This window comes from Hyaena hyaena, unplaced genomic scaffold (genome assembly GCF_003009895.1).
Source record: "Hyaena hyaena isolate Hyena2069 unplaced genomic scaffold, ASM300989v1 scaffold_739, whole genome shotgun sequence".
NCBI classification, from domain to species: Eukaryota; Metazoa; Chordata; class Mammalia; order Carnivora; family Hyaenidae; genus Hyaena; species Hyaena hyaena.
This window is the reverse complement of record NW_024081375.1, coordinates 57403-84371: the sequence shown is the minus strand read 5'-3', so window position 1 is coordinate 84371 and position 26969 is coordinate 57403. Positions and strand designations below refer to the sequence as shown.

Below are 26969 nucleotides of genomic sequence, written 5' to 3'. Positions count from 1 at the left end.
ATATATAAGGAAAAATTGTTTCCACTTAGGCAGTGAAAACAACATGAATACAGTTTGAATTACACATTGGTCCAATTCAGCAGACCTCGGAGGACCTGCTGGCAGAAGCAAGGAGCTGAGTTAACCTCACTGCGTGGACCTTCCTGGAGTGCTAGGTGCCAGGCCTGTGGCGGGGGACTGGGAACTATGTTAAGACACTGCTCTTTCCATGTCCTCATTTTAGTACCTGTGAAGTATGCTACAAATAAGACCCTAATATCTAACATTAGGAAGAGCGAACTTGGGCAGAAAGCTCCAGAAGGTAAAGCTTAATTTTTCTTTGGGGTGGGACGATTACAGATCCAGGAAATGTTTAGGTTTTTCTATGCCACGTTTTTCCTACTGTGGAAGCCAATCCAACATGCACACCACCCACCAGTTCCTACTTCCTCTCAATGTAGCTGTCTTATCGTATCAAGTCAGGTAGACTTTCATGGTTAAGTAGTCGAAACTTTTCTGCAGACTCACTGGTACTTGGCTTTATCTATTGACAAATGACCATGGAAACTGATGAGAGCAGCACATAACTTCCTTCAAGAAGTGAGCATCACCATCGCAGTTAGGTCTAAAAGAAGCCAATTGACCATTTCCCAATCAACCAGTATCTCCCCCTTAATCTCCACAATATCAAATCACATCCATTACTCAAGTGGCATGCACTGAGTACCATGTGCACTGAGTACTATGTGCACAGAACTGCCCTCGAAGGACAAAGATGCCTTTGGACGTGGATTGAGATTAAGAAAATAAATAAGGCATCCCAACGGAAACTCATGTAAGAATGCCACAGCTAGCAAAAATGGCTGAGCAACTTTGAAAAAGATCCCTGCAGAGGTAAGGTAAGAAGGTAAGAGCCAAGCCATGTAGTTAAAGATACATGCCTTAGAGAACACAAACCCAGACTTTGGTCCAAATTACCAAGACAATTTCCAAGATAACAATAAAAGTAAAGAAAAAAAGACCATCCCTCATGAGACCTGAAAAAAAAGAAAAAGACTTCTAGTGCTTCTCCAAGAATCTCTGAAATTAGCATTCTATTTAGGCATTAAAGAAATTTTCTAAAAAGTTCTTTATGGATCTACAGCAGTAATTCTGAACATTTTGGGGATTTGTGAAGTCTCAAAATTCCTCTGAGAATCTGAAAAAAAGCTATGAATAATATACATACAACACACAAAAAAATTTGTGTACAATTTGTGGGTATTCTTGAAGCCCGTTCATTGGCCTTGTCTGTAAAAAGAAGCCAGACTGTCCAAAAATCACTGCCATTTTTGGTAATTATCTCAAAATGACTTTAAGAGCTCTCCACGTTGCCAGGACTTCAAACCAGTCGGGCCAAGAGCCTCCCTGATCTTCCCACTTAAAGGGTCTTCCCCTAAACCCAGCTTCCCGTGGGACTAGTGGTTTCCTCCATGACATCCCACAGGCTGCAGTCCCCTGAGGCTGGGTGGCCAGCTTTCCTAGCCAAGTGTCAGGAACAGTAAATATCCAAATCCAAACCAACTCCTGCCCAAGAAAAACACAAACACTAAAGCAAACTGAATCCTGCTTTAATTCAAGCTTATGGAGTAGAAAGTCCTACAGAAACATTACAGAGAATCTTCTGGAAAACAAGGATCACCAGAATCCCTGTGGAGAGGCAGATGAGGGTAATTCATGGCTCACCAACGCCTCCCTGTAATCAAGTTCCCAGAGTACCCAGAAGATCTCTTCACCTTCTCAGTCCTGTTCCCCATCCTCTCCGATCTTGATTTCATTGTAAGATAAAAGGGGCTACTGTATTTGAAATTATTCTGGCCTCGAGAAATTTAAAGACCTTTCAATGAGTAGAACATTCAAAACTTAAGTAACTTCAACATGGAAACCAGCTGACCTTAACGAGTTACTTTGTTAGTGAATAGGAAACGGACTGAATCATCCTGGACATGATTTCATTAAGGCTTCAAACCATCCAGGAAAAAGTAGCACAATTATACCATTTTATAATCCGAGTTTACAAAAAGTTTACTACCCAAATCAAGAAATGCTTGTGCCCATGGATAGCTTATTTCTAAAAGCTCGCCCTCACTCCCCAAAACAGCCACTCCCCAAAAAAAACACTCTTCTTTGTTCCCTTCTCCATGTCAAAAATACCAACTTGCTTCTTCACGTGGAATGCACAATCCAAGATTATTTATGCAGTAAGCCTGAAGAAGAAAAATGCTGAAAAATCTAAAAGCAGGAAAGAAACAAGCTGGTGGGGAAGACAAATAAGAGGTTTGTTTCTAATTCATTCTAAAACCCAAGACTTGCCTTTACCAGTCCTTTTCCCTGAAGTCATGTAGCTATCAGGGAGGAGAACCTGGACATAAAGTCTGCGAAGGAAAGGTCGTTGACAGACAAACTGCCCTGTAGGTGACAGTCAAGGAGAGAAGAGGTAGAGGTTTGATGGTTAATGAGTAAGTGCCTGTCTAGCCAGTCCCTCTTCTTCTCTCGGCTTGGCTCAACCAATGTAGATGCGATGGAAATCATTGGCACCAAACGCAGCATTACACTTGGGACATTTGCGCTGACGGGTGTCATAGCGTGTCTTCACACACTCAAAGCAGAAAACATGAAAACACTTGGTAAGTACAGCATCCTTTTTACGCATGTTGCAACATGGACAGGTCAGGCGGGCCTAAAAAAAAAAACAGAAGTCAGAATCTGATCAAGTATAAAGGTTTAAATGGCTGTCATATGTAAGCAAACAAACAACCAGGAAACCCACTACACACTAAGACAAGATTGCCACATCCCCCCCCCCGCCCCCCCCCACACACACATAATAAACCATCCTTGGGGTGCCTGGGTGGTTCAGTCAGTTGAGTGTCCAATCCTTGATTTCAGCTCAGGTCATGATCTCATGGTTCATGAGACAGCCCCGTATTGGGCTCTGTGCTTACAGCATAGAGCATGCTTGGCATTCTTTCTCTCCCTCCTTCTGCACATCCCCACTCTCTCTCTCAAAAAAATTAAATAAACTTTAAAATAATAAACTTTTAAAAACTAAATAAATAAAATAAACCATCCTCTGGTTACCTTCATGTAAAGACGACCAGTATTTATTCTCCCACTCTATTAGCAGGCCACTTCAGGCCTAGACCAGAAAACACAGAGAAATCATTGAGGCCGTTTTCCTAACCTTGTAATCCTTAATCTCCTCCATCAGGATCTCATCGCATTTGGGTACATTGTCTGGTTTCTTCGTGGTCTCCAGCTTCCTTCGAAGCCTAGAGATGTCCTCCTGTGTAAGACAGCATACCCATTAGACACACTCCCCAAGACCTGCCATTTTTCAGAAAAATATGCTTCAACTTGGACTCTCTGCTGTGGGAAAAAAAAAGGACTTTCTGTCCTGTTATGTCCAATTATCTTACAGGTATGCAGAAAACTGAACCTAGAGCCCCAAACCATAATCTATTAGCAAACTGGAGTTACACCTAACTATTGTCAGTCCAGTTCCATAAAAACAGTCTCAGAATTTAAAAAGAGAAGAACTTGATAAGCCACTTTATTTTAAGGTAGTTAGTTTCAAACTGAAGGTAGACTGGATTAAAATAATTTACAGATATATGGATAAGGATAGAAAGTCATCATAAGAAACATTTGACATGCCAAATACAGAAAAATTATGGAATTTAAAAATTTTCTAATTTGATGCATTGCTACTTCTTTACAAATTCACCAATTCATTCATTTAATAAATATTTATTTCAACCCACCATCCCCAGCAGGCTCTGGGGAGATGGCAGTGAAGAAAACAGACCTGGTGTCTTCACTCAAGGAACTTAAATCCAGTAGGAAACGACATACATTAGACCAATGACTCTTTCATAACATGGATCATTTCAGAACTCAGAAAATACCTAAAAGGTGAAATGTAAAGAAAGTACAATCACTCCTACCTGGGCTCGTTTGAAATTGAACATGTCCTTTTCTTTGGTAACACTGTTCTCCACAATCTCATCCTGAAAATCATGTAGTTTCTTCTGAGCCAATTCCAGTTGTGCTTTGAGGTCATCTGCAAGCTGGGCCGCCTCCATCGCCTGGGTGGGACGTACAAATCACGTCACTTTATTGATACTGATCGCAAAACATTAACCCAGTAAGAAAGTGAACCTGTAATTTCATCAGTGTCCTACTTATCTGCTTCTGAGACAAACTGTCACTTCAGATTACAGAGTAAAGCAATCATACCTTGCGTTTATTCATCTCCAAGGCTTGAGTCCTAAGACCCAGCTCCTTCTCCCCTGTGCCAATGTTGCTTTGTAACAGATGCTCCTTCTCTTCCAATTTCCTTACTACCTGTAACTGAGCATCAACCTTTGAAGGAAAAAAACCCAGATTTTAACAACAAACAGGAAAGAAAAAAGGAATATTAACTGACTAGGCACTGTTAAGCCCACAAAAAGAGAGTTTGTTTGAAATTTCAAGCCATCACTGCCTTTACCCATAAACCCTTCAAAAAGCATGCAAGACTACAATAATCAAAAGCTTCACTTTTCATGCAAAAAAAGAGAACAACAACAATAAAGCACTGTTGAGGATTCAAACAAGAGTCTAAGAAACCACTGAAAATATTCTTCTCCAAATTGCCAAGAACAAAGGAAATTATATTTATAGATATTCATCTCCTTCGGCCATACTAATTCTCAAAGCCTGGCAATTCATATTAAACCACATAAACTGTAGCTCAAACAGAAGCCCAGGGGTATCTCTTTCAGAATGGCTAGATGTTCTAAAGGAGTCTTGCTCTGGAGATTCACACACAAAGCAGAATCAACATTAAAGGGTAAAAAGTAAAAATCACACCCCGCCAAACTCTCATCCCAATATCCAGAGGTAATCAGGTAACCACTCTGACAGTTCCTCATACAGCTGCCAGAAATTTGTGAAACGCACAACACATAAACACAAAGATGTACATATTTTTAACACAAAAGGAAAATAAAACAAATTACTTAATAGTAACATTTTCTATATTAGCAGATCCACATTTGTTATAACAGCTATACTGTACTACTTTGCAGGGATGTATAATTTATTACCAGAATGCTAACAATGTACACTGAGTTTTCAGGCTCTTTTCTTATAAAAGAACTGCCACAATACTCATTTTTATTGCAAGTAGAAAGTGCCATACTTCAACAGAATTCGGGAAATCTTTATTCAAGTTACCTGAGTCTTTAGAGTCAAAACCTGGTCAGCCAGCTCCTCTTTCTCTTCTTTAAGTAACTTGTGGATCTGATTGGACTTGATACGTTCTGACATGAGCTTGAAATTTGCGTCATCCTTCTCCCGCAACTGCTGCATTAAACGGATATTTTGCTCCTGCATGTCTTCAAAGGCCTGGCCTGTAACATCCATCTCAGAGAGGAGAGCCTCTTCCTCCTACAATATGGAGAGAGAGGGGCACCTGGGTGGCTCAGTCAGTTAAGCATCCGATTCTTATTTCTGTTCATGTCATGTTCTCAGGGTCCTGAGATTGAGCCCCGTGTTGGGCTGTACACTGACAGCGTGGAGCCTCCTTGAGATTCTCTCTCTCCCTCTCTCCTTGTCCCTTCCCCACTCACATGCTCTCAAAATAAACAAATAAAAACTTTAAAAAAATAAATAAATAAGGGGCACTGGATGGCTCAGTCAGTTAAGCTTCCAACTTCAACTTCAGCTCAGGTCATAATTTCACAGTTCATGAGTTCAAGCCTGGCATCAGGCTCTCAACTATCAGCACAAATCCCACTTCAGGTCCTCTGTCCCCCTCTCTCTCACCCAACTCAAAAATAAACTCTCAAATAAATAGTTAAATTAAATTAAATTAAGTACAGAGAAAGAACTCACATGTTAATACAATCTTTTAACTTCAAAGAAATGAGCACTGGAAACTAAATTTTCCCAATATTCATTAAAAAATAAATTAACCTAGAGGCACCTGGCTGGCTCAGTCAGTACAGTCTATGACTCTTGATCTCAGGGTTGTAAGTTTGAGCCCTACGCTGGGTGCAGAGATTACTTAAAAATAAAATCTTCAGGGGTGCCTGGCAGGCTCATTCGGTTGGGCCACCAGCTCTTGATTCCAGCTCAGGTCATGATCTCATGGTTCGTGGGATCGACCTGTGCGTCGGGCTCTGTGCTGACAACATGAAGCCTGCTTGGGATTATCTCTCTCCCTCTCTCTCTGCCCCTACCCCCAGCTCATGCCCGCTCACTCTCTCAAAATAAATAAAGGAAAAAAGTATAAGTATACATACCATAATCTAGGTACATAATAATCAAGGTACTAAATAATCAAGTCACCACTAAAACCACTTTACTTTGTCACTTTGTTACTTCTTAGAAACAGTGAAGGTGTTCCTCACAGTGAACATATATAGTTTTTCTATCTTTGGTTTCTTTATTATTGAAAGTCAATAAAATTTGCTGAGACGTAAAAATAAAGAAATGCATGTTCATTGTGAGTAGGGGAAAAGTCTCTACAGTTCTAGGACCCAGAGACAACCACAGTTAACATAGTGGTTACTTACTTAAAACCTATTTGGGGACATGTCTTCCTTAGAAGATATTTGTAATCATAATGTATATAAAAATCTATATGTTTTTTTCATTAACATTCACTATATCCCTGATTCCAGATCAGCAGAGGAAGGAAGACGCCCCAATAAACCATGTTTGAAAAACTGGCTATCCATTCAGAAATAACAGGAAATTCCCTGCCTCACAAATAAATAAAACAAAATAACTGAAGAATGAAAGACTTCAATGTAAAAACAAACAATATAGAGTAAAACATGTTTACACAAAAAAAGACTAGAATGAAAGAGCGAGCTTCACTGTCAATAACTTAGCTGTCAAGTAACATTTACTTAAAAACCTGATTAACTACAGAGAGTGCGCCCACCTGCTTGGCCATGGCTAGCTTCTTCTGCAGGTACTCGATCTGCTCCTCTACTGCCCGGATCTTCCTCAAGGCATCCTCATCAGCCATTTTCTTGTTCTCTTTTTTCTCCTTATCCTCTAGATCCCGGAGTCTTTGCCTTAGGTCTTCCAACTAGAGAAAGTAAGGAATCACATACACACAAAGAAGAGGCTATGATACAATGTCAAAATTCAGTTAACCCTGTGCACAGACGGAGGGCCCATAACACCAGAAGAATCTTGGCCGAACCAGGAAAAGGGATAAAGGATATCCTAGTGTGCACCATCACATGCTGGAGGAATTCCACTCTGTTCCACCATCACACACTTGTACAGTGCTGGTGAGGAGTGCACGTGTACCTTCCTTCAGGATGGTGGCTCTCACTCCGTTTTATTTTTAAGGCCTCCAAATTTTAAGAGAATCAGACATTCTTCCCCAAAAAAAAACCAGGAAAGAGACTCACCATAACAATGATTTATATAGGAAATAGGGACTAAAAAGTCTGAAAAGGCTACTCCTATTCCCAGAATTTCTGATATACCTCACCACCCAGTGGAAAATACAGAGTCTCTGAAAGGGAAGAAAATCCTGCTGAGTTTCAAACACTAACTTTAAAGACGAAGAAAGAAAATGGTATTCTTCAGAAATGTGAAGGAAAATCCCACAAATGAAGATTTTAACCAGAATGACAGGTAATGGCAGACTAGATTACCTCTGCCTTAGACTTCTTCTCGGCTGCCATTAGCTGAACTTTGTCTCTCTGTTCCTTTGGGGCAGAGCGGTACATATCTAGCAACAGTTTCATCTCCTTTTGGCTCTCCTGTGCCTTCCTATGATGAGAGTGACAGAGGGAGGGGGATGGTGCAATGAGAAAACAAAGAACATCAGAGCAAGGGAATTTTGAATTGAGCAAAATATTTTACAACAGTTCTATTTACACCTTATATCACAGATCTAAAAAACAACACTTTTACACAGACCACCAGACTTGTGGATATACTCAGAAACTATAGAAACGCAAGCAGGGTAATGGAGTCATTTCTCCCTTCACACCAAGTTCCCCAACATAAAGTTATAAAATACACACTGTGGCTCTAATTAAACAGGCAAAATTCTGGTGCCCCACTCTTAGAAACCAAGATTCAGTGGGTCTGAGATAGGGTCCAGGAATATATTTTAAATAAGTCACCCGGGTGATTCCAATACCACACTTGAAAAAAATATTTGCTTTAGAGGCTCCTGGGTGGCTCAGCTGATGAAGTGTCCAACTTCAGCTCAGGTCATGATCTCACTGCTCATGGGTTCAAGCACCACGTTGGGCTTGGTGCTGACGGCTCAGAGCCTGGAGCCTGCTTCAGATTCTGTGTCTCCCTCTCTCTCTGACCCTCCCACACTCGCAGTCCATCTCTCTCAAAAATGAATAAATGTTTAAAAAAAAAACAAAACATTTGCTTTAAAGCAATTAAGGGGAGAGAAGAAAAAAAAAAGAGGGAGAAAACTAGATTTGATAGTGATTAGCCATCAGCTGAAGGCTGAAACTTCATCTCTTACTAAATTATCAAGCCTCTTACCTATACTTTTATATACCAAAGAAGTTCAAATGTTTTGAGCACAGTTGTCCTTCAAATCCAAGTATCAATAAAGGCACAACCACGACCAGTGGGAAGCAAGAAGTAACCAGATCTACCAGAGAAATTATTGGTTATGCAGGAAGAGAAGGGGCAGTATGTGACATGATGTTGGTGTTTCATTAACTGGAAGGTTTGTCTTACCATTTCAATGCCTGGAAGAGTAAACCTCCTAAGAAATCTCTTAAAATGACCTGATACATACACAAACCAGCTAACTGTCAGGCAAACAGATCAATATTACTCAAGTTATAGTGATATAAATTCTACCCAGTATAATTTAAATTGCAGTTCATGCCAGCTAGCTGCCAGGAGTTAATTTCAATAATTCTCATGAGCAATACTTAAATCATGACACCCTGTCCCTTAATTTGGAGTCATGAAAAAAAAATGAGGCTACAATTGCAGTGTTTACCGAGACCCGACCACTGAACCAGACTACGCAGTACCCCATGCAAGCCATCTGGACTGTACACTTGATCGAGAACTAAGATCACAATTAACTGTGCATTTAGTTGCACCCAAAGTATTACAATGTTCTGCAAGCCATGCCATCAACCAAACACTTCATGCATGATGTCCTAACCTTAGCTTCTGAGTCAGAAACAGACACTTTTTTTTTTTTTTTTTAATTTTTTTTTTTTATGTTTTATTTATTTCTAGGAGAGAGAGAGAGAGACAGCATGAGCAGGGGAGGGTCAGAGAGAGAGGGAGTCACAGACTGAAACAGGCTCCAGGCTCTGAGCTGGCAGCCAGCACAGAGCCCGACGCGGGGCTCNGAGTCACAGACTGAAACAGGCTCCAGGCTCTGAGCTGGCAGCCAGCACAGAGCCCGACGCGGGGCTCGAACCCACGAACTGCGAGATCATGACCTAAGCGAAAGTCGGACACATAACCGACTAAGCCACCCAGGCGCCCCAGAAACAGACACTTTAAATTCTGTTCTTACTTGAGTTCAATCTTCAATTGTTTGATAACTTCTGCTTCCTTTTTCCTTCCATCATCATGTTTCCCTTTTTCTTTGTCCTTAGCAGAATCTCTTTCTTTTTCTGACTCTTTCAGTTTCTGCTTCTCTCGTTCTCTCTCCTTTTCCTTCTCCCGCTCTCTTTCTCGCTCCCTCTCTTTCTCCCTCCTTTCTCGTTCTCGCTCTTCCTCATCTCGTTTGGACTTAATTTCATTGACTTCCTCCTGAGATGCCTTCGATGCAGAGGACGGGGCAGATAAGTCCTCAGAATCTTGTTTCAGCTCCGCGGGCTCGTCTTTCGGGTCCTCAGTACTAGACTGAGACTGCAGGAGGGCACTGCCGCTGCGCAGGCGCGTCTGGGGGACAAAGGCAGAGAGCAGCACATCACCTGTGAGAGCCACACTCCTCTCCTCACCCAAAGCCAGCTCTCCAAACTGGACAGCAAATCAGTCATTACACGCCTCCTGGTTACCTTGTTCAGGTCAGACTGGGCTTCTCTCAATTTCCGCTTATACCTCAGGACCTCCCCTTTCAGCTGGTGGTTGTGATTCTGGAGGCTACTGATAAGGTGGCGCATCTCCCGGTTTATGGGGCCTTAAATACAGCAACAGCAATGTTATGAAGAACTGTGGTAAAGGCAAAGGCACAAGGAGAGAAAGTGCAGAACCCGTCAGGGGACTCTGAGAAACTGGGAAAATTACTAAAAGAAAGACTCCTTCTCAGAAGAAGAAAGCAAAACTGGCCAATCTTGAAAAGCAAACACCTAGGCTGTGAGCCAAAATGAATTCCAGTGATTTGATTGAAGGCTCTTTGGGACACCTGAGCTCCACTTCATACCAACAAACCCAGGGAACCACATTGTTTCTGAAGGAAGGCGCTTGCAGCAAACTGCAAGATAGAGCAAGAATAATTGTACCTGCTTGTTCGTTGGCAGCGAGGGTCTGCTCAAACTCTATCCTCAGCATTTCATACTCCTTGCGGACCTGGGCCAGCGTATCTTCCAGCTGGATCACTTCAGTCCTCAGCTTCTTGTGAAGGCTAACCTCATCTCGCTGCACACAGAAAAAGGACCCAGTGAAAAATTCTTATAAAAATGTGAAGATATCATCATGTCCTGTTATTAGGTTTCTTAATTCTGACCTATAAGAATCTAAGAAGAAAATAAGAACATACTAAAAGGGATTACTCTGAAAAGTTCCAATTCAGTCGATATTTATGAGCACCAGGCAGCTACAAAAACTAATCTGTGAACTGGCAGGATATTAAAGAAATAAAGCAAATGGCTCCCCACATCGAGAATGTAGTCATTTACTTGGAGTACTAAACAATAAAACAGTACATAAACATATGTAAGGTAAGACATATTAAATTCGATTCTTTTGGCAGACACACAGTAAAAGACCAACTACTATAAACATTACCTTAAGGCCTGTGGAAGATACAGAAGCAAACACATGGATAAGCTTCTGCCTTAAAAAAAAAAAAATTCACATTTGCCCTTGCAGGCTGTAACAGCTTGTACACTGGCCCTTGCTTGCTCTAATGGCTTGTAAAGTGAGGCAGCTTCCACCCACTTCTCTCTTCCTCTCCACTCTCTTCTCTGCACATAAGGCTCTAGCCATTCTGCACTACTTTTAATTATGCTCTTCTCACTGCTGGGAATGCCCTTCTCCTATTTTTTTCCACTAGCAAACTTAAAATTCACACCTCACTTTGGCAAGTGGAATCAGGAAGGCTCCACAGTCAAATGAGATGCTCTGTCTCCTTTATCACTGCCTCTGCTGGCCATGCCTCTGCTGTACCACGCTGCATTCTAAGGGACACTACGCTCCCCACCAGGCTGTCTGATCTGATGGCAGGATGCCCACCATCTAGCAGAGTAAAGACCTATGGCCCCTCTATACATGTTTGCTGGAGGAGCAGTAATTGCTCATGAGAGGGTAAAACTGTAAAATTTATGAGGCAGAAAAGCTGACGCGCAGAAGACAAAGCTGGGCTGCTACCTCAATGAGCTCGACTTGGCGCTGGTGGGTCCCCCTGGTGCCATGCAGCAGAGTCCGGGCCTCGTCCAAGTGCGCTTTCAACTGCAGGCTCTCGTTGTACAGGACGGAGAACTGCGACTGCATACAGCGGTATTCCGGAGTCTCCTTAACCGCCTCCTCCACCGCACTCCGCAGCTCCACCTGAGGGGCCCGAAGACAAGTCAGAGGCACAACGTAGCATCTGCGCCCTGGACGCTAGACAGGTATCAAAACCTGTCACTGAGTGATGACCTGTGCAACTGGCACAAGCTTTATGAAGATTCTGGATTACATCCCCACTCCTCTAGTTCTGTAAAATCTGCATCAAATTAAATTAAACCGTCCAGGAGGTAACATCAGAGACCTGTATTCTCCACCCAAGAACTGTTTTAATTGATACGTGTTTCACATTGTGTGTCAGCCTACACCCAAGGACCCTAGAAGAGCTCTCTGAAATCTGTCAGATGTGGGGACACAAAAAAGCCCTATGAAACTGGTCAGGATGTTGGTTTCTAAAACATAGTTGAGGACCTTTGTCGTTAACCTGTTCTCTTTATTAAAAGTCTCTGAGAAATATATTTTTGACATCGTATCCAAAATAGTTAGGCTTCTCTTAAGCAATGGTTTGCTTTAATTACCTAAACACTTCAATTGATTTAAGTCAGGTTGTTTTCTTCTGTTTTCTCAGTTCAAACATCTTTATTTCGTATATTCACCTAGAAACAAATCAAACTGTAAAAGACACGTGGCTAGGACTGAAAAATGGGTAAGGAAGACTTTCAGAATTCATCTTCTTCCCCCAAGAACCTGGGGAGAGAGTTTTAATGGGCGTGTTTGAAACCCAAGAGAATTGATCACTGATCATGTTTCTTTCTCTGTTCTGGCAGTTAGAAACCGCACGGCCAAACTGTGTGACCCACATTTGGCAATTGCTGACACGTGAGTAGCCTACCCTGCTACAGTATGTATATGCTCCTTGTATAGATCTTGTATACAAGCCCCACTTTTTAAAATCCATTTTGGGGGCACTTGGGTGGCTCAGTCGGGTGAGCGTCCGACTTCAGCTCAGGTCATGATCTCACGGTTCTCACTCAGGTTCATGGGTTCGAGGCCCATGTCAGGCTCTGTGCTGATAGCTCAGAGCCTGGAGCCTGCTTCAGATTCTGTGTCTCCTCCCTCTGATCCTCCTCGCTCACACTCGCTCGCTCTCTCTCTCAGAAATAAATAAAACATTTAAAAAATTAAAAAAAAAAAAGAAATAAAAATCCATTTTGGATCATCACCCTAGTTTATCCTACTCCTCATTTTTCTCAACAATTCCTAAGTTAGAGCACTTTGATTCAGTCTATATATCTTTGTAGGAAGCCTGAAATCCTTTGCAGAACAAGGGAGGGTCCAAACAATAAGTAAATAAATAGATACACCAACAAAACTTACATTTTCCTCTTCCCTCATAAATTATGAGGACTCACCAGTATGTGTGTGAGTTGACTGGCAAAACGTTTCATTTTACTGCCTTTCAGAGATGTGTCTCCTACCTTCAGCTTTTCATTTTGTGTAGTGACCTCCTCGAAGTCTTGCCGAAGTTTCTCCAGCTCACAGTGCCGGTTCTGAGCCAACTCTTTGTTCTCCTCAAGCTCTGCATTCATTTCCTCAAACTGGAAAGAAGAGGAAAATCACAAAATGCACATAACAAAGAAAGAATTTTTCAATCATTCCCATTCCTAAGCTTCCACCCTCACTGATCCTTTCTCCTAGCAAAACCCCATGACCTCTTGTAACCTCCTAAGTACCTTGCACAACAGCCGACATGAGGTAGGAAATGTGACCTGAGTGAGTCGCTGATTTTACCTTGCGGGCATTGATAGTGATTGTGCCACCATACAGACTGCTCCCTGCTCCGTAGACCTTATAACCTTTCGAATTCACCTATAGGAAGGACAAAGATTCTTTAGTGAGAGACCCTAAGATATTAGTCTGACAACCAAAGTGCTTTCAAAGGAGTCCACTGTGTCCCCAGGTACTACTGCCCAAGTCTATCCGTCCCTTTTTTTTTTTTTTAACATTTATTTTAGAGAGAGAGAGAGTACAAGCAGGGGAGACGCAGAGAGAGACAGAGACACAGAATCCGAAGTAGGCTCCAGGATCTGAGCTGTCAGCACAGAGCCCAACGCGGGGCTCTAACCCACAAACTGTGAAATCATGACCTGAGCTGAAGTCAGATATTTAACTGACTGAGCCACCCAGGTGCCCCGAAGTCCATCCTTTCTGAGTAGACTCCTTAAAAATGATTCTAGTCTCTAAACTATGAATGAAAGAGCACTTACCCGTTCTAGGACTTCTGCTAAGTGTCGGTTGAGCCGCTGTTCCCTCTTTCGGATTTTGTCAATATCCCACTGCAGGTCATCGATCATGGACTCCAGGACAGAAACTCGTGACTCAGCTGTCTCCACTTTACTCTGCAACTTGGAAAACTACATCCCAAAGACAGGCATTCGGAAAAAAACAAAAAAAGACCATGTTAGGAAAAGAATGCCTTACATCACTATTGTACATCATAAATCTCACAAAATTAACCCCTGCTTATGTATCATTATAGCCAAAATTGAAATAGAGGATGTTTCACCCTCTTTCCAATGTATGAATATAAAAATGAAATCACAGATTCCTTTAACCATTCTGGAGCACTTACAATCATGAAAACTGTAAAAGTCTCTAAGAATTCTCACTCTCATGAGGGAAAGACCACTTGGGATGCAACAATTTTTCTACCTCTGAGAAGCACCATTTCCCTTGATAGACCACAAACCTATCAGAAAATGTTATTTTTAAAGAAGTAAACAATAACATCTTTGATTTTACTAAACAAATATTTTTGGAGATAAAAACTCAAATGTATATTCAGAAGACATCTATCTTTGCTCCCAACTTCCCTTTCCACATTCTCACAAATGATAAACCAAAGGGAATGAAAGGAAACTGTCCATTCTCTTTTTCAAGCTGACCCCAGGGTAATTTTGAATCAGACACTCTAAACATACAAAAATGTTGTTCTGCGTTTAGTTCAGCACTTTGCAACAGCTAATGCTATTTACTACTGTAATTACAATACTGTCACATGATCGCGTTAATCTATACATAACCTTTGGGCTGGTTTAAAAATACGGCCTCAAAATCTTTTGATAGTCCTCCCATCAAGAGGTGGTGGCATTGTCCCCTCGTCCTGAATCTGGTCAACTTTAGTGACACAATGGAAATGATGCTACAAGACTTTCAGGCTACGTCTGAAAGGCCATGCAGGTTCTGCTTTATGTTCTTGGGACATTCATTCTCTGTAAGAAGACAACTGCCATGTAAGACCCACTACCCTGAAACTGCCTCGCTGCAGCGGCAACATGCAGACGTTCTTGTGGAGGGCCTAAGGGGGGCTTCCACCCAGCTCCGGTAACAGCAGCAGCCAGCCACGAGAGCCACTGTGGACGTCAGCTCAGTTAAGCGAAGCACTGTCTCTCTCCAGCTTAGTAATGCTAAATGAGATTTGGGAAAGGGCCAGAAGAGGTGGACCTTCTCATCTTGGTTGTACCTAGTTTATATCTTAAACATGATGGGAAGTTATGCTATTTCTCTACTATACTCCAATCTATTCATAAGCACTGCTATACTCTAACCCTTTTGATGATGAGAATCCACATGTATCAAAAACCTTCGCAGACGATTCTCATGCAAGCAGCCAGCACAGACCCTGGCAATAGAGTTTATGAAACAAGGGCATAATAAAGAACATGGGGTGGTGGGTGGGGGCGACTGGGTGGCTCAGTCGGTTAAGAGTCCGACTTCGGCTCAGGTCATGATCTTGCAGTCTGTGGTCCGAGGGTTCGAGCCCCACATCAGGCTCTGTGCTGACAGCTCAGAGCCTGGAGCCTGCTTTGGATTCAGTGTCTCTCTCTCTCTCTCTCTGCCCCTTCCCTGCTCATGTTATCTCTCAAAAATAAATAAATGTTAAAAAAATTAAAAAAAAAAAAAAAAAAAGAACATGGGCTCTGAAGTACATCCAAATCACAGTTCAATTACTTTCTGCCTGTGTGCTCAAAACAGTTAGCAATCTCCTTGAATCTGTTCCCTTAAGAGCAAGATAGGAAATGTCTGACCATTAGAGATAATACTCAAGTGTTTAAGTGCTAGTCGTTAAGTAGATGGTAACTACTAACCTACTAATAAGCGAATGAATTGGGTGGCCAACCTAAAGTAGGTCAAATTTCAGCTGAATATCCTTTGAACTAAACCAAAATAATAATCAGGACTGGAAGAAAAATCTTTAAAGCCTATTATCACTTTATCTCAATCACTCTGTGTGTGTGTGTGTGTGTGTGTGTGTGTGTGTGTGTACTCATGTGTATAAATAAATAAATACCCAAATCACGACATAGTTTGGTCGTGGCACTATGTGTGCCCAAGTTTAGATGGAAAACCCACATTCCTCAAGTTCCCAGGCCATAATCAATATAGTAGTTTCTACTGTCTCATTCGCAGATGAATTTCACCAACCCATTCCTCAGTAACACTGTACATGATCTTTTATATTTGGGGTAATTCATTATTTGGGAATTCGGTCTGTTGTTTCACAAAACCATATATGATGGTATTTCTTCCTAAAAACTCCATCGTAGTGTCTATTTAACAGAGGCACAATCTAGGAGAAGTATTCATTTGTTTTCTCCCCTTAACCTTTCCGCAGATTTTGATTTCTCAGAACTGGTTGCTTTGGCCTGCCCTTCACTCTTCAATATACAAATAGGCTTTCTAGAGTCAGATGACCTTTGAAGCATTCAAAATTCTGAGTCAGTGTCTGCCACAGGCCACTAGAAACTACCATCTCTCCTTTTTGGTCAAGTACCTCCTGAGACATAGTGCGATGCTTCTCCTGAAGGAGGTCTGTCAATTCCTGTAGCCTCATATTCTCTTGGGCAAGGAAGGAATTCAGCTCCTGTACCGCTTCCTCCACTATCAGATTATCTGAGGGAGAAGAACTGCACTTTAGTTTAGCATCTCTAGTGTCAAATTTTAAAACTCTGCATCCCACCAAAATATTAACATGCTATCTCACTTTATTTTCCTGAAAACCTTTAAGTAGGCTGGTTTTTATTATTTTCACATGACTAAGAACTCAGAGGTGAGATAACTTGCTTAAGGAAATGAGCCAAACTTGTGCTTCAGTAGAGGCTGGCACAGAGTCAAGGTCACCTAACTCCCATCCCTTTCTATAAAGTCAAAATGCATGGAGAAAAGAAATGGAGAGGTTCTGTAACTTTATTCAGACTAGACACAATCACCCAAAAACTGCATTTTAGAACTGTAGGCAAGATAGAGGTATCTCTGATCAGTGTCAGACTTAATAGCAATAAAAATCTATTTCATAAGGCTATCACAAATTATTCACTAATCCCAACATGAAGCATCTTGTTTGGGAGGCAGAAGAGGCCAGAAAGCAGAAATTTCCTTGTTCAAATGAGCACCTATAAAATCATGAAGAATAAAGATACGAGCCTAGAATTACTTATCATGTTCTGGAATACAATGCTAGGGGCACTCCTAAAGCTCAAAAGCCAAAATGTACACTACAATTTACAAAGAGGGCAGATAAATTTATAGAATTTATTATACCAAGTTAATACATTTAGAGACAGTAACAGGAGGAAAAATTGTGCTTTCTCCTACTACCTACCCCTTGGCATCACTCAGAAACACCATACAGAAAAGGTTGGTCATGTGGTGGTTTTTGTGGTTTTCAACCAATACTGCCTGTAGAATCACCTGTGGAACTTTAAAGATTAGACACTTCCCTAGGACCCATCCCACACCTACGAAATAAGAATACCTATGGGCAGGGCCAAAAACACGTATGCTCTGAAGGCTCTCAAAGTGAATCTGATTCATAACCGAAGTTAAGAACTAGAAGCTGTGGGGTGCCTGGGTGGCTCAGTCGGTTAAGCGTCTGACTTCGGCTCAGGTCATGATCCTGCAGTCTGTGGGTTCTAGCCTCGCATCAGGCTCTGTGCTGACAGCTCAGAGCCTGGATGGAGCCTGCTTCAGATCCTGTGCCTCCCTCTCTCTCTGCCCCTTTCCTGCTCATTCTCTGCCTCTCAAAAATAAATAAACGTTAAAAAAAATTTAAAGAACTAGAAGCTGAAATTTATTCCTCTTAGTATCCTAAGATACTTAGAACAAGGCCTAGAATACAGTAAGAGCTCAATAAACACTTAGTAAATAGATAAACAAGCTGATAAATACAATTCCTTTGACACAAGGATAAAATAAACATGGGGAAAAATGAACTCACAGAAAGGCATGTTAAGTTCATGCCACAATTCATACTTTATGGAACTTTACCTCTTAGAAAATTCAGTTTTATCAAGGGCAATTACCTTTCAAGCTCAGCAATTTGTAACTTAAAATTAATGTTTTTTAAAAGTTTATTCTATACTACATGGCAATGAGAAACAATGAAATCTGGCCATATGTAGCAACACGGATGGACCTTGAGGGTGTTATGCTGAGCGAAATAAGTCAGGCAGAGAAGGACAAATATCATACGTTTGCACGTATAGGAGGATTAGGAGGAACTTGACGGAGGAACAAGGGGGAGAAGAGGGGGGGAAATGGTGGGGGAAAGGGAGAGAGGCAAACCATCAGAGACTCTTGAATGCTGACAAAAACTGAGGACTGATGGATGTGGGGGGGAGGAGGGATGGGCACAGAGGAGGGCACTCGTGGGGATGAGCACTGAGTGTTATCTGGAAACTAATCTGACAATAAACTATTTGTAAAAAAAATAAATAAATAAAAACAAAACAAAACAAAAAGTTTATTCAAGAGAGAGAAAGGGCATGAGCATGCACAGAGCCTGTGTGAGAGGGTTTGAGCTTCACGTCAGGCTCTGTGCCGGCAGTGTGGAGCCTGCTTCGGGTTTACTCTCTCCCTCGCTCTCTGCCCCTCTCCCGCTCGCATGCATGCGCACTTTCTGTCTCTCAAAAATAAACATTAAAAAAAGAAAAGAATAATCAGAGAAATTAAGGTATTACAACTAAACCAAAATTATTACTGAAAGTAATACTTAAAATGTAAAATCAGGGCACTTAAGAAGATGCAACCTAGCCTCACAAATACTTTACTATATTGTACACGTCTCTGCATCATCATAATTATTTCAAATAGACCCTTTTCCATCCATATAATATTCTCTTTTTCTCTTTTTTTTTTTTAAATATTTTTATTTATTTCTAGGAGAGAGAGAGAGAGAGACAGCGTGAGGGGAGGGCCAGAGAGAGAGGGAGACACAGACTCCTAAATAGGCTCCAGGCTCCGAGCTGGCAGTCAGCACAGAGCCCGACGCAGGGCTCGAACCCACGAACTGCAAGATCATAACCTAAGTGAAAGTCGGACGCTCAACTGACTAAGCCACCCAGGCACCCCTCTTTTTCTCTTTTTAAACACAGAGATCTAGCAACTCTAAAATGTAAGCCAACTCTTTTTGAAAATATTAGACAACAGAAAAAAACAATGAATATATTAAAACTGACTCTTTGAGGTGAAACAACTAGGGCACCAGGGTGACTCGGTTGGTTAAGCATCTGACTTTGGCTCAGGTCATGATCTCTCGATCTGTGGGGTTAGAGCCCCGCATCGGGCTCTGCTGACAGCTCAGAGCCTGGAGCCTGCTTCAGATCCTGTGTCTCCCTCTCTCTGCCTCTCCCCTATTTGCGCTCTGTGTCTCCCCACTGGCGCGCGCTCTCTCACTCTCTCTCTCAAAAATAAACATTAAAAAATTTTAAAATTCAATTTAATAAACAAAAATTTTAAAAATATAATTACCAATATTTAAAATAAGTTACTATCAGTAATAAATCAATGCCCAATACTACACATACATCCAGAAACAGAGCTACTCGTTAAAAAATAAAATTAATTCTACTACTTATAAAAGTGTTTTATTAACAGAGAGTATCAGAATGAGGCGTTCCTCAGCTTCCTACAGGACTGTCACATGGCTCATACAAAACACTTGTAAAATACTACCATGCCACAGCAATGGCACTACTGGTATTACCGGTAATACTGGAGATTAGGTTCCAAGGAATTTAATTAAAGTTAAATACACAGGTTTGCAAACTACAAAGGAACATGCAAAGCTGATCTCCCATTCCTCCCCCTCTGTTCCCAGCGTCCTGGTTCTTGCCTCACCTCCGCTGTTTAGCTTCCGTGACAGGAGCTCCACTTTTTCCTGTAATTTATCATAGACAGTCACAATCTGGGACACAGCCCGGCGGGAGGACTCCACACGCTCTTGCAGCTGAGATTCCATCTCTTCGCTGGAACTGCTGGCCAAGGTAGCGAGGAAGGAGAAAGCTGGCTCTTGCCCTTCCCCTGAGGACACGGTGGGGGAAAAGAAGCCATCAACATTATAAAACTGGAAACATCAAAATCCTTTTTTCCTCAAATGGAAAGCCTGCAAGCCAAGCTCTACTTTAAAACCCCACACAGCATGCAGTGGCAGAATCCACCACAGACACTCGCCTCTCTCTCGGTCATCTTTGCGTTCCTGATTGCTGTCGGAGTCTGGTTCTGGTTCTGGCACAACAAGGGCTTTTCTTTCTGTGAGGAGATCTCCCAAGCCCTGCTCCAGATCGTAACGTTTAAGGATGATCCGGATGTTTTCATCAAACTGGAGAAGGGGAGGTACAGTCGTGAAAAAACAACAGAATCTGGAAATGAAGAGATTGCAAAGGAGAACTATAATGCCCAAATGAAAATCTGAGTAAAGACACAGGTAGCTACCTGACTCCAGTACCGGTTGACAATCAGCAGTGAGGCATCGTCAGTGGCCTGTCTGCGTTCCAGTTTTTCAATGTGCTCACGGAGCTCGTCTTCAATGGTCTGCCGTTGATCCAGCATCTCTGCCAGCTTGCGGTTTTTGGTTTGCAGTGTCCGAATGTCTAGCTCCTCCTGCTCCATGAAACCATTCTTATTAGTCTCCACAAAGAAATTAGGCAAACCAGCTGTTAAACTCAACCGGGTCAGATTATTTAGCTACTTCCTATGACTAGAGCTATTCATTTTTTAAATCTTACAAGCAATAACTGGATAAGAAGTAGGAACAGAAGAAATAAAGGAAAGAGTCTATGATGACAACGGGAAGTAAGAATGACACTAATCTGCCAGAACTTGGACCTCACCCACCTGACTGTTCTCTTCACATGGATAGCCACAAAATACTGTGAGGCTCTGCTGTCCAGCTAGATCACCTCCCCGGATCAACACTGCCATCTCCCTCCTCAGCACTGCCCCTCACCCATTCAAGACCTTGGCACCTGGGTCCTTCTCTGTCTCAGTCCCTGCCAATATATCCAGCGACCACAATACACACATGGATGTGTACACGTGCGGACAAACCATCTAATCCTCTAGTACCCAGGCTGCATTCTGAATCCCTTAACTCCAGTGATACTCCCTGTGCTTCAGCCACGCATTTCAAAAGCCACATCTTGGACTTCTGTCATTATCTGGAACTGTGCCACAACTGAAATCTTAAATTCCTCAAATGAAACCCTAGCTTTCCAGGTACCTCATGTCCTTATCCCCATATCCTTCATCTAGATCTCTCAGAATTTTAAATTCTCTCTGTTTTCCTTGTCAGTCCCTTGTCTCCACTATTTTCCATACCTTGACCTCCAACTTGTGCTCAGGATCCCATTCTCTTCTGTTTCTGCAAAAATAAGACTCCATCAGAAATTCCACACCCCTCTCAATATCTTTCATTTCTCTCCATAGCTCCTTCCCTAGGACAAGTTGGGGTCTGGAGGTGGGGGGGAGGGGGCAGATCCCAGGCAAAGAAAACAGGACTGGATAGGACTACATTCTTACCTTATATTTTAAAAAGTAAGAACTGTTTATGAGAACACCAATTTCTTGTTTTGCTTTTATTTTCTTTCTTCTATTTTGGTTAAAACAGTCTTGATATGCCAAAACAGCCAATAGTTTCCCAACTATACCAGCTTATTAATACTATTAACAAATGAAATCCTCAACCTCTTCTCTGAGCACTCCCTTCCCCTTCTTGCTCTAACTTAAAGCTGGATGAGAGTTCTGTTTCCCTGCAGGTTTCTCCAGCACCGCTCTGCACCTGGAGGCGGGTAGACCCCCGCCTCGCTCTCCACTGCCACTTCCAGGCCATTACCCCACCTTCCTCCCTAGAACCTGCTAGCTCTGCAGTTCATGCCATTGGTCTGCACCACCTGCCACCCTGCCTTGCTGTGCTTGTCTAGAAATGCCTAGGTCACTTCCCCACGTTTCCTGAAGATTTAGCACCTAGCTTATTATCACTCTCCAATGTTATTCATGTCATAGTTCTTCCTGATTTCAATTCCCATATAGATGATCCTACCTGTATCTCAAATCATCAAGTCATTGACCTCCTCTCCTCCAATGATCTTGTCTTCTACCTCCTTTGCCACCGAACTCCCAGTTATTTTTTTTCTTAGCCTGATCTGTACGTGTATGTTCTCTGTACTCAACTTCTCCACAATTACCACCTACTTTTCCAGCTCATGTTCTCTAGTTTCCGGACTCCCACAATCCTTCACCTCCCCGAGAACCTATAATCCACTGGTCCTATAACTTTCCCATCCTCCATTCCTCTCACTTCTTTACTCCCTTCTTTATTGACATTAAATTCCACAATCAGTCACAATCACACCCTTCCATAACCTTCTCCTACTTTGCTCCTTCCTTACACTTGCTTAGTAAAAATTCCACCCCTGGTAACATCCAACTCTCCACTACTCCAGGCCTACATCCATGCAGCTGAACATGAATAGAAAACACAAAGCACCATGCTGCCTGGGCTGACTTTAAACTCATGATCACAGTCAAGTAGGTCCTCAGTGCTGCCCAGCAGCAATACTCCATCTCTCTGGTCCATTCCCTCTTCAAGAGACTACTCCATACCTTCTCCTGTCTCGTCAAACCTCCAACACATCCTCCCCCATCCTCACTCTCAGATGAGGTGCTTCTGATTTCACTGAAAAAAAAATAGAAGCAATCAGAAGAGAATGACCACATCTATCTCCCACAACTGCAGCTACCGACCTACCCATATCTGAACTCTTTGCCTTCCTCTTTGCTGCTATGGATCAACTGCCCTGCTCCTAGTTAAGGCCAACCCCCCTGCTGTGCATTATATCACATGCTCTCTCCCTTATTTGTGGAAATCACACTAGCAACTGTCTCCTCTTTCTGCTACTCCATCAGCTTTATCCTCTCTACCAAATCATTGCTATCATAGCTCCTACTTTAAAATAAAAACAAAACAACCTTCCCTCAACCCCACATTTCCCTCCGGCTAATGCCCCATTTTCTTTATCTTGCTTTACATCAGTACTCCTGCAAATCATGGTCTCTGTCCTCTTTTCCCTAATTCCTCTCCTCTCCTATTCTCTTAAGCTCACTGTATTAGGTGTCTAGCACCATCACTCCACAAACAAGATTCTCATTGAGGATCCCAAGAAACTTCTACTGCTAATCCTAACATCTCAGTCTTCCCTTTACCCAATGCTCCCCTGACTTAAGCCATCAGCAGCACCTGAGTAACTCCTTCCTGAAACACTCTCTTCATCTGGCTTCTGGGCCCTCGCTCTCTCTTTTTCTCCTCCTACTTCATTATCCATCTCTTTGGTTAGTCTCGTCTCGTCTCCTTGACATGAAAATATCACAGTGTTACAGGACTCTGTTCCCGGACCTCTTCCTTATCTGTGCTTGCTTAGAGCCTCTAGTCTCATGGATTTAAATACCTCCTACATGGGGCACCTGGGTGGCTCAGTAGGTTAAGCATCTGACTTCAGCTCAGGTCATGATTTCATGTCATGAAACTCGGACTCTGTCTGACAGCTATCTCTGTGCTGACAGCGCAGAGTATGAAGCTTGCTTTGGATTCTGTGTCTCCCTCTTGCTCTCTGCCCCTTCCCTGCTCACGCTCTGTGTCTGTCTCTCAAAAATAAATAAACATTAAGATGAATAAATAAACAAATAATACTTCCTACAAAATGATGACTCCCAAATGTACAGCTTTAGCCCAGACCTCTCCCCAGACTGCAGATTACTGTATCCAACCAGTTACCGGCTCAGAGGTCTATTAAGTATCTCAAACTTGCATGTCCAAAATCAAACTCCTAATTCATCTTCCACAGCTTCCCCAAAACTATGCTCCTCTCATACTGTTCCTTAGCTCAGTATGTGAAGAGTCTGTACTTCGAAAATTCTGGAATCTCATAAACTTCATCCGATCCAACAGCAAAGCCTGTCAACACTACCTCCACAGTGACCCAAGCCACCATGAACCCTCAGCAAGATTACTGCAACAGCTTTCTATAGTGGGACACTTTTGTGCCCCAGGGCCAGGTCCTGTCAGCCTGCCAGACTTCAGCACAGCCTTGGTGGACAGCTCCATTCACACCGCCAGTGTTCCGACATAAAGCACACCTGGAGTCTTTTTATTTTTTGTTCCATAATCTCAGCTGGCTCACTACAGCAACCCTGAAGTGCAGAGGAAGAGTTACTGCCTTTACAACCTTTAACCAACTGGGGTAGGAATCAGAGGATATATGCCCTAGTTCCCCACACTTAGAGAGATGAAATGGGAAGAAGAGGAAAAAGCAACAAGGGAATGATTCTGCTAAGTGAACTCACAGCCCCTGCCCCTCTACGATCTGTTCTCTAAACATAAGTCACAGCATGTTACTCTCTTGCTTAAGACCTTCCAATGACTCCTCACTGCCTTGTGGATAAAGTCCAAACTAGGATGTATCCTCTGCTTCCCTTAGAGCATGTGGCTATTTATCCCTATGAACAGCACATATCCCACTCATAAATACTAGAATACTCTGTTCCCTTGTCCTGACACCTTACAAACTGAAGTCCAACAGCTGTCCTCAGGTAAAGCATAGTGTCTGGCAAATAACAGATGTACAACAAATACTTAGATTTATTGAATTAGCAAATGTCCTTGGGATGCATGACGTGAGACGGTGCTTAGATGAAATCACCTCTTGACAACAGTATGGAGTACCTGAATCGCTGATGAACTCAGAAATGACACTTCATCAACAATTTACTCTGAATGTTCCCATTATTCTCTCTATTCTGAACCTGAATTCAAATAAGTAGGAGATGTGGTTTTATAAGCTGTGCAAATGTAAAACATTTTAACGCCATACCCCCTTGGCTGAGTTCCAGAATAGACTCCTGATCTAGATCCAAACCTATTATAGTGAGCTTCTGATGTCTAATGGACATATAATATTACTATAAGCTTCTGGTGTATAACAGTCTAATGAAACGGTCTACTCCCTAAGAGCAAGGACAATGTCTTATTTTATTCACCATTATATTCATAATATCTAGCCCAATAATAATTATTAATAGCTCATATAGAGAGAGAGAGTACTTACCAAAGTAGAGGTAATGTTTGGACCCCTAACAGAGACTCTTTCATTTTATCCTCTCAACAACCCAACAGGTGGGTACAAGAATTACATTTTACAGACAAGAAGAGGCACAGGGAAATTAACAAAAGGCCATGCATTACGAAGGGGTGACGCTGAGTCAATTCCAGGTAGTCTGGCCTCAGACTCTCATCCTTCACCACTCTCTTCTGTGATCTTGTTCGTAGTACCTAGCACTGAACTTTTCAGTGAATGAAGAATGAATGTATAGTTTCCCACTAATAAATGCCTATAATCAATGTGTAGCAAGCACGACTCTCCAGAGAAGAGTGTGAAGCACACCTCCAAAAATAAACATCAATGTCAATAAATCTCTCTTCAGAACCGACCACCACATCCCTTCACCTACTTCTGGCTCTTTTATTTCCCTCTACGTTTTAAATGTCTCTTACATCAGAAGGCTTCCATAAATTCTTACTTTCAGGTTGCAACTGAGAAGAGAGAAGCACACTCTCAAAGCACTGTTTCCACGTACCGTTGAAGAGACACCCCCGAGCTTAATGGTCTCCACGGTGGTCCCAGAATCCTCAACAGCTGCCTTCTTCTCCGGAGGCATGGATGTGCCAGGCTCTCCAGCGGCTCTTTTATTTCCAATTCCGGACATCTTGGCCCCAGATAATAAACGTTTTCCTGGAGAGTGAGGAAAAAAACAAACAACACCCCCCACCCAGAAACTTAGGTAAGACATGCAAAAAAGAGTAACAATAAAGAGACTATAATGTAAAAACGATCAATTTTTCTGGCCAGCCTCTTTAACCTAAATCCATTCATTTCATACCAAGCAATACAATCCCCAAATTCCTCTTGGAAAGAAAAAAGTAAATTGTGGAGTCAGAGTCAAGGCTGAATTTACACAACCACCAATTTCTAAATAGAATGCTAAGAAATAAGACAATGGGCAAAGGATGAAGAGACCGAGGAAAATGTCAGAAATCTCACTTCCTGAAATGCCAGAATCAGAAAAATAGTTCGATTAGGACAGGAACTAATTCTATTGTGTTGGTAAAATCACAGAGCTGAAAGACACTTGGGATATATCTGCTAAGTCGCTAATACTGAACAAGTCATGTATCATCTCTGAGACCCAATTTCCTAAACCAGGAATAACAGTATATAATTATTGTGCCCCTTTACAAGATATTAGTAAGTACAGAAAGAACTTACCGTAATGCCTGACACGAAGAACGCATTCACAAACACTAGCTCCTTTTTTTATATTTAGTTTCTCCTCTATTTCCAAATGTTCTCCTCGTGATTTTGTGCAACCCTAGAGAACCTAGATCTGTGTGTGAATAGCAATTCTACCTCTTAGGGAGCCTTGCGTTGCCTTGAAGGAATTCTCCAAAAGCTTCAATTTCCTCATATGTACAATGGAGGCGAACAAAGATTCTGTCTACCTAAACTGCTTCAAGGGTTTCAGAGCCCGACGGAGGAGAAATGGATGCTAAGGCACTTTGCTACTTTCGAAAGCAGCCCTGCCATCACCGAGACTACACACTACTCTGCTTGCAATTCAAACTCCAGGAAAAGAGGTATCGGTGGCAGTAACCTGAGTCGGACCTCATCTGGGGAGAGAGGAGACTGAGGAGCCAGACAAGACCCCAACCTCCCGCGCGCCCAATTGCAGGCCCAGGAGAGGGAAACCCCAGAGCCGGAGATGGTGGAGATTCCCGAGGGCCCGCACAGCCTCACAGCGCCTTTGGCACAGATCTCACCTGGGTTCTTCCAACTCGCGCTGCGGCGGAGCGGAACTCAAGGCAGTTAGTCACCAAGGTCCGTTCTGCAGCCCCACTTCTCAACCCTGACCCGCAGGCGAGGACCCATAGAAGC

At 42.4% G+C, this 26969-nt stretch overlaps 1 protein-coding gene across 1 annotated transcript; it reads right to left on the bottom strand.

Annotated features, from left to right (window-relative positions):
- Positions 1-1568: 1568 nt before the first annotated feature.
- Positions 1569-26969, bottom strand: RNF20 (ring finger protein 20). Its single transcript, XM_039218186.1, has 20 exons — positions 26855-26969; positions 25615-25769; positions 20419-20586; positions 20158-20305; positions 19825-20007; positions 16481-16599; positions 13914-14060; positions 13438-13515; positions 13125-13244; positions 11569-11748; positions 10482-10617; positions 10038-10159; positions 9551-9921; positions 7686-7803; positions 6956-7105; positions 5239-5451; positions 4258-4383; positions 3966-4106; positions 3203-3304; positions 1569-2698 (listed from the first exon to the last, which is right to left on the bottom strand). The coding sequence occupies exons 2-20, from the start codon at positions 25741-25743 to the stop codon at positions 2522-2524; spliced, it is 2928 nt and encodes a 975-aa protein (XP_039074117.1). The 5' UTR covers positions 25744-25769; positions 26855-26969; the 3' UTR covers positions 1569-2521.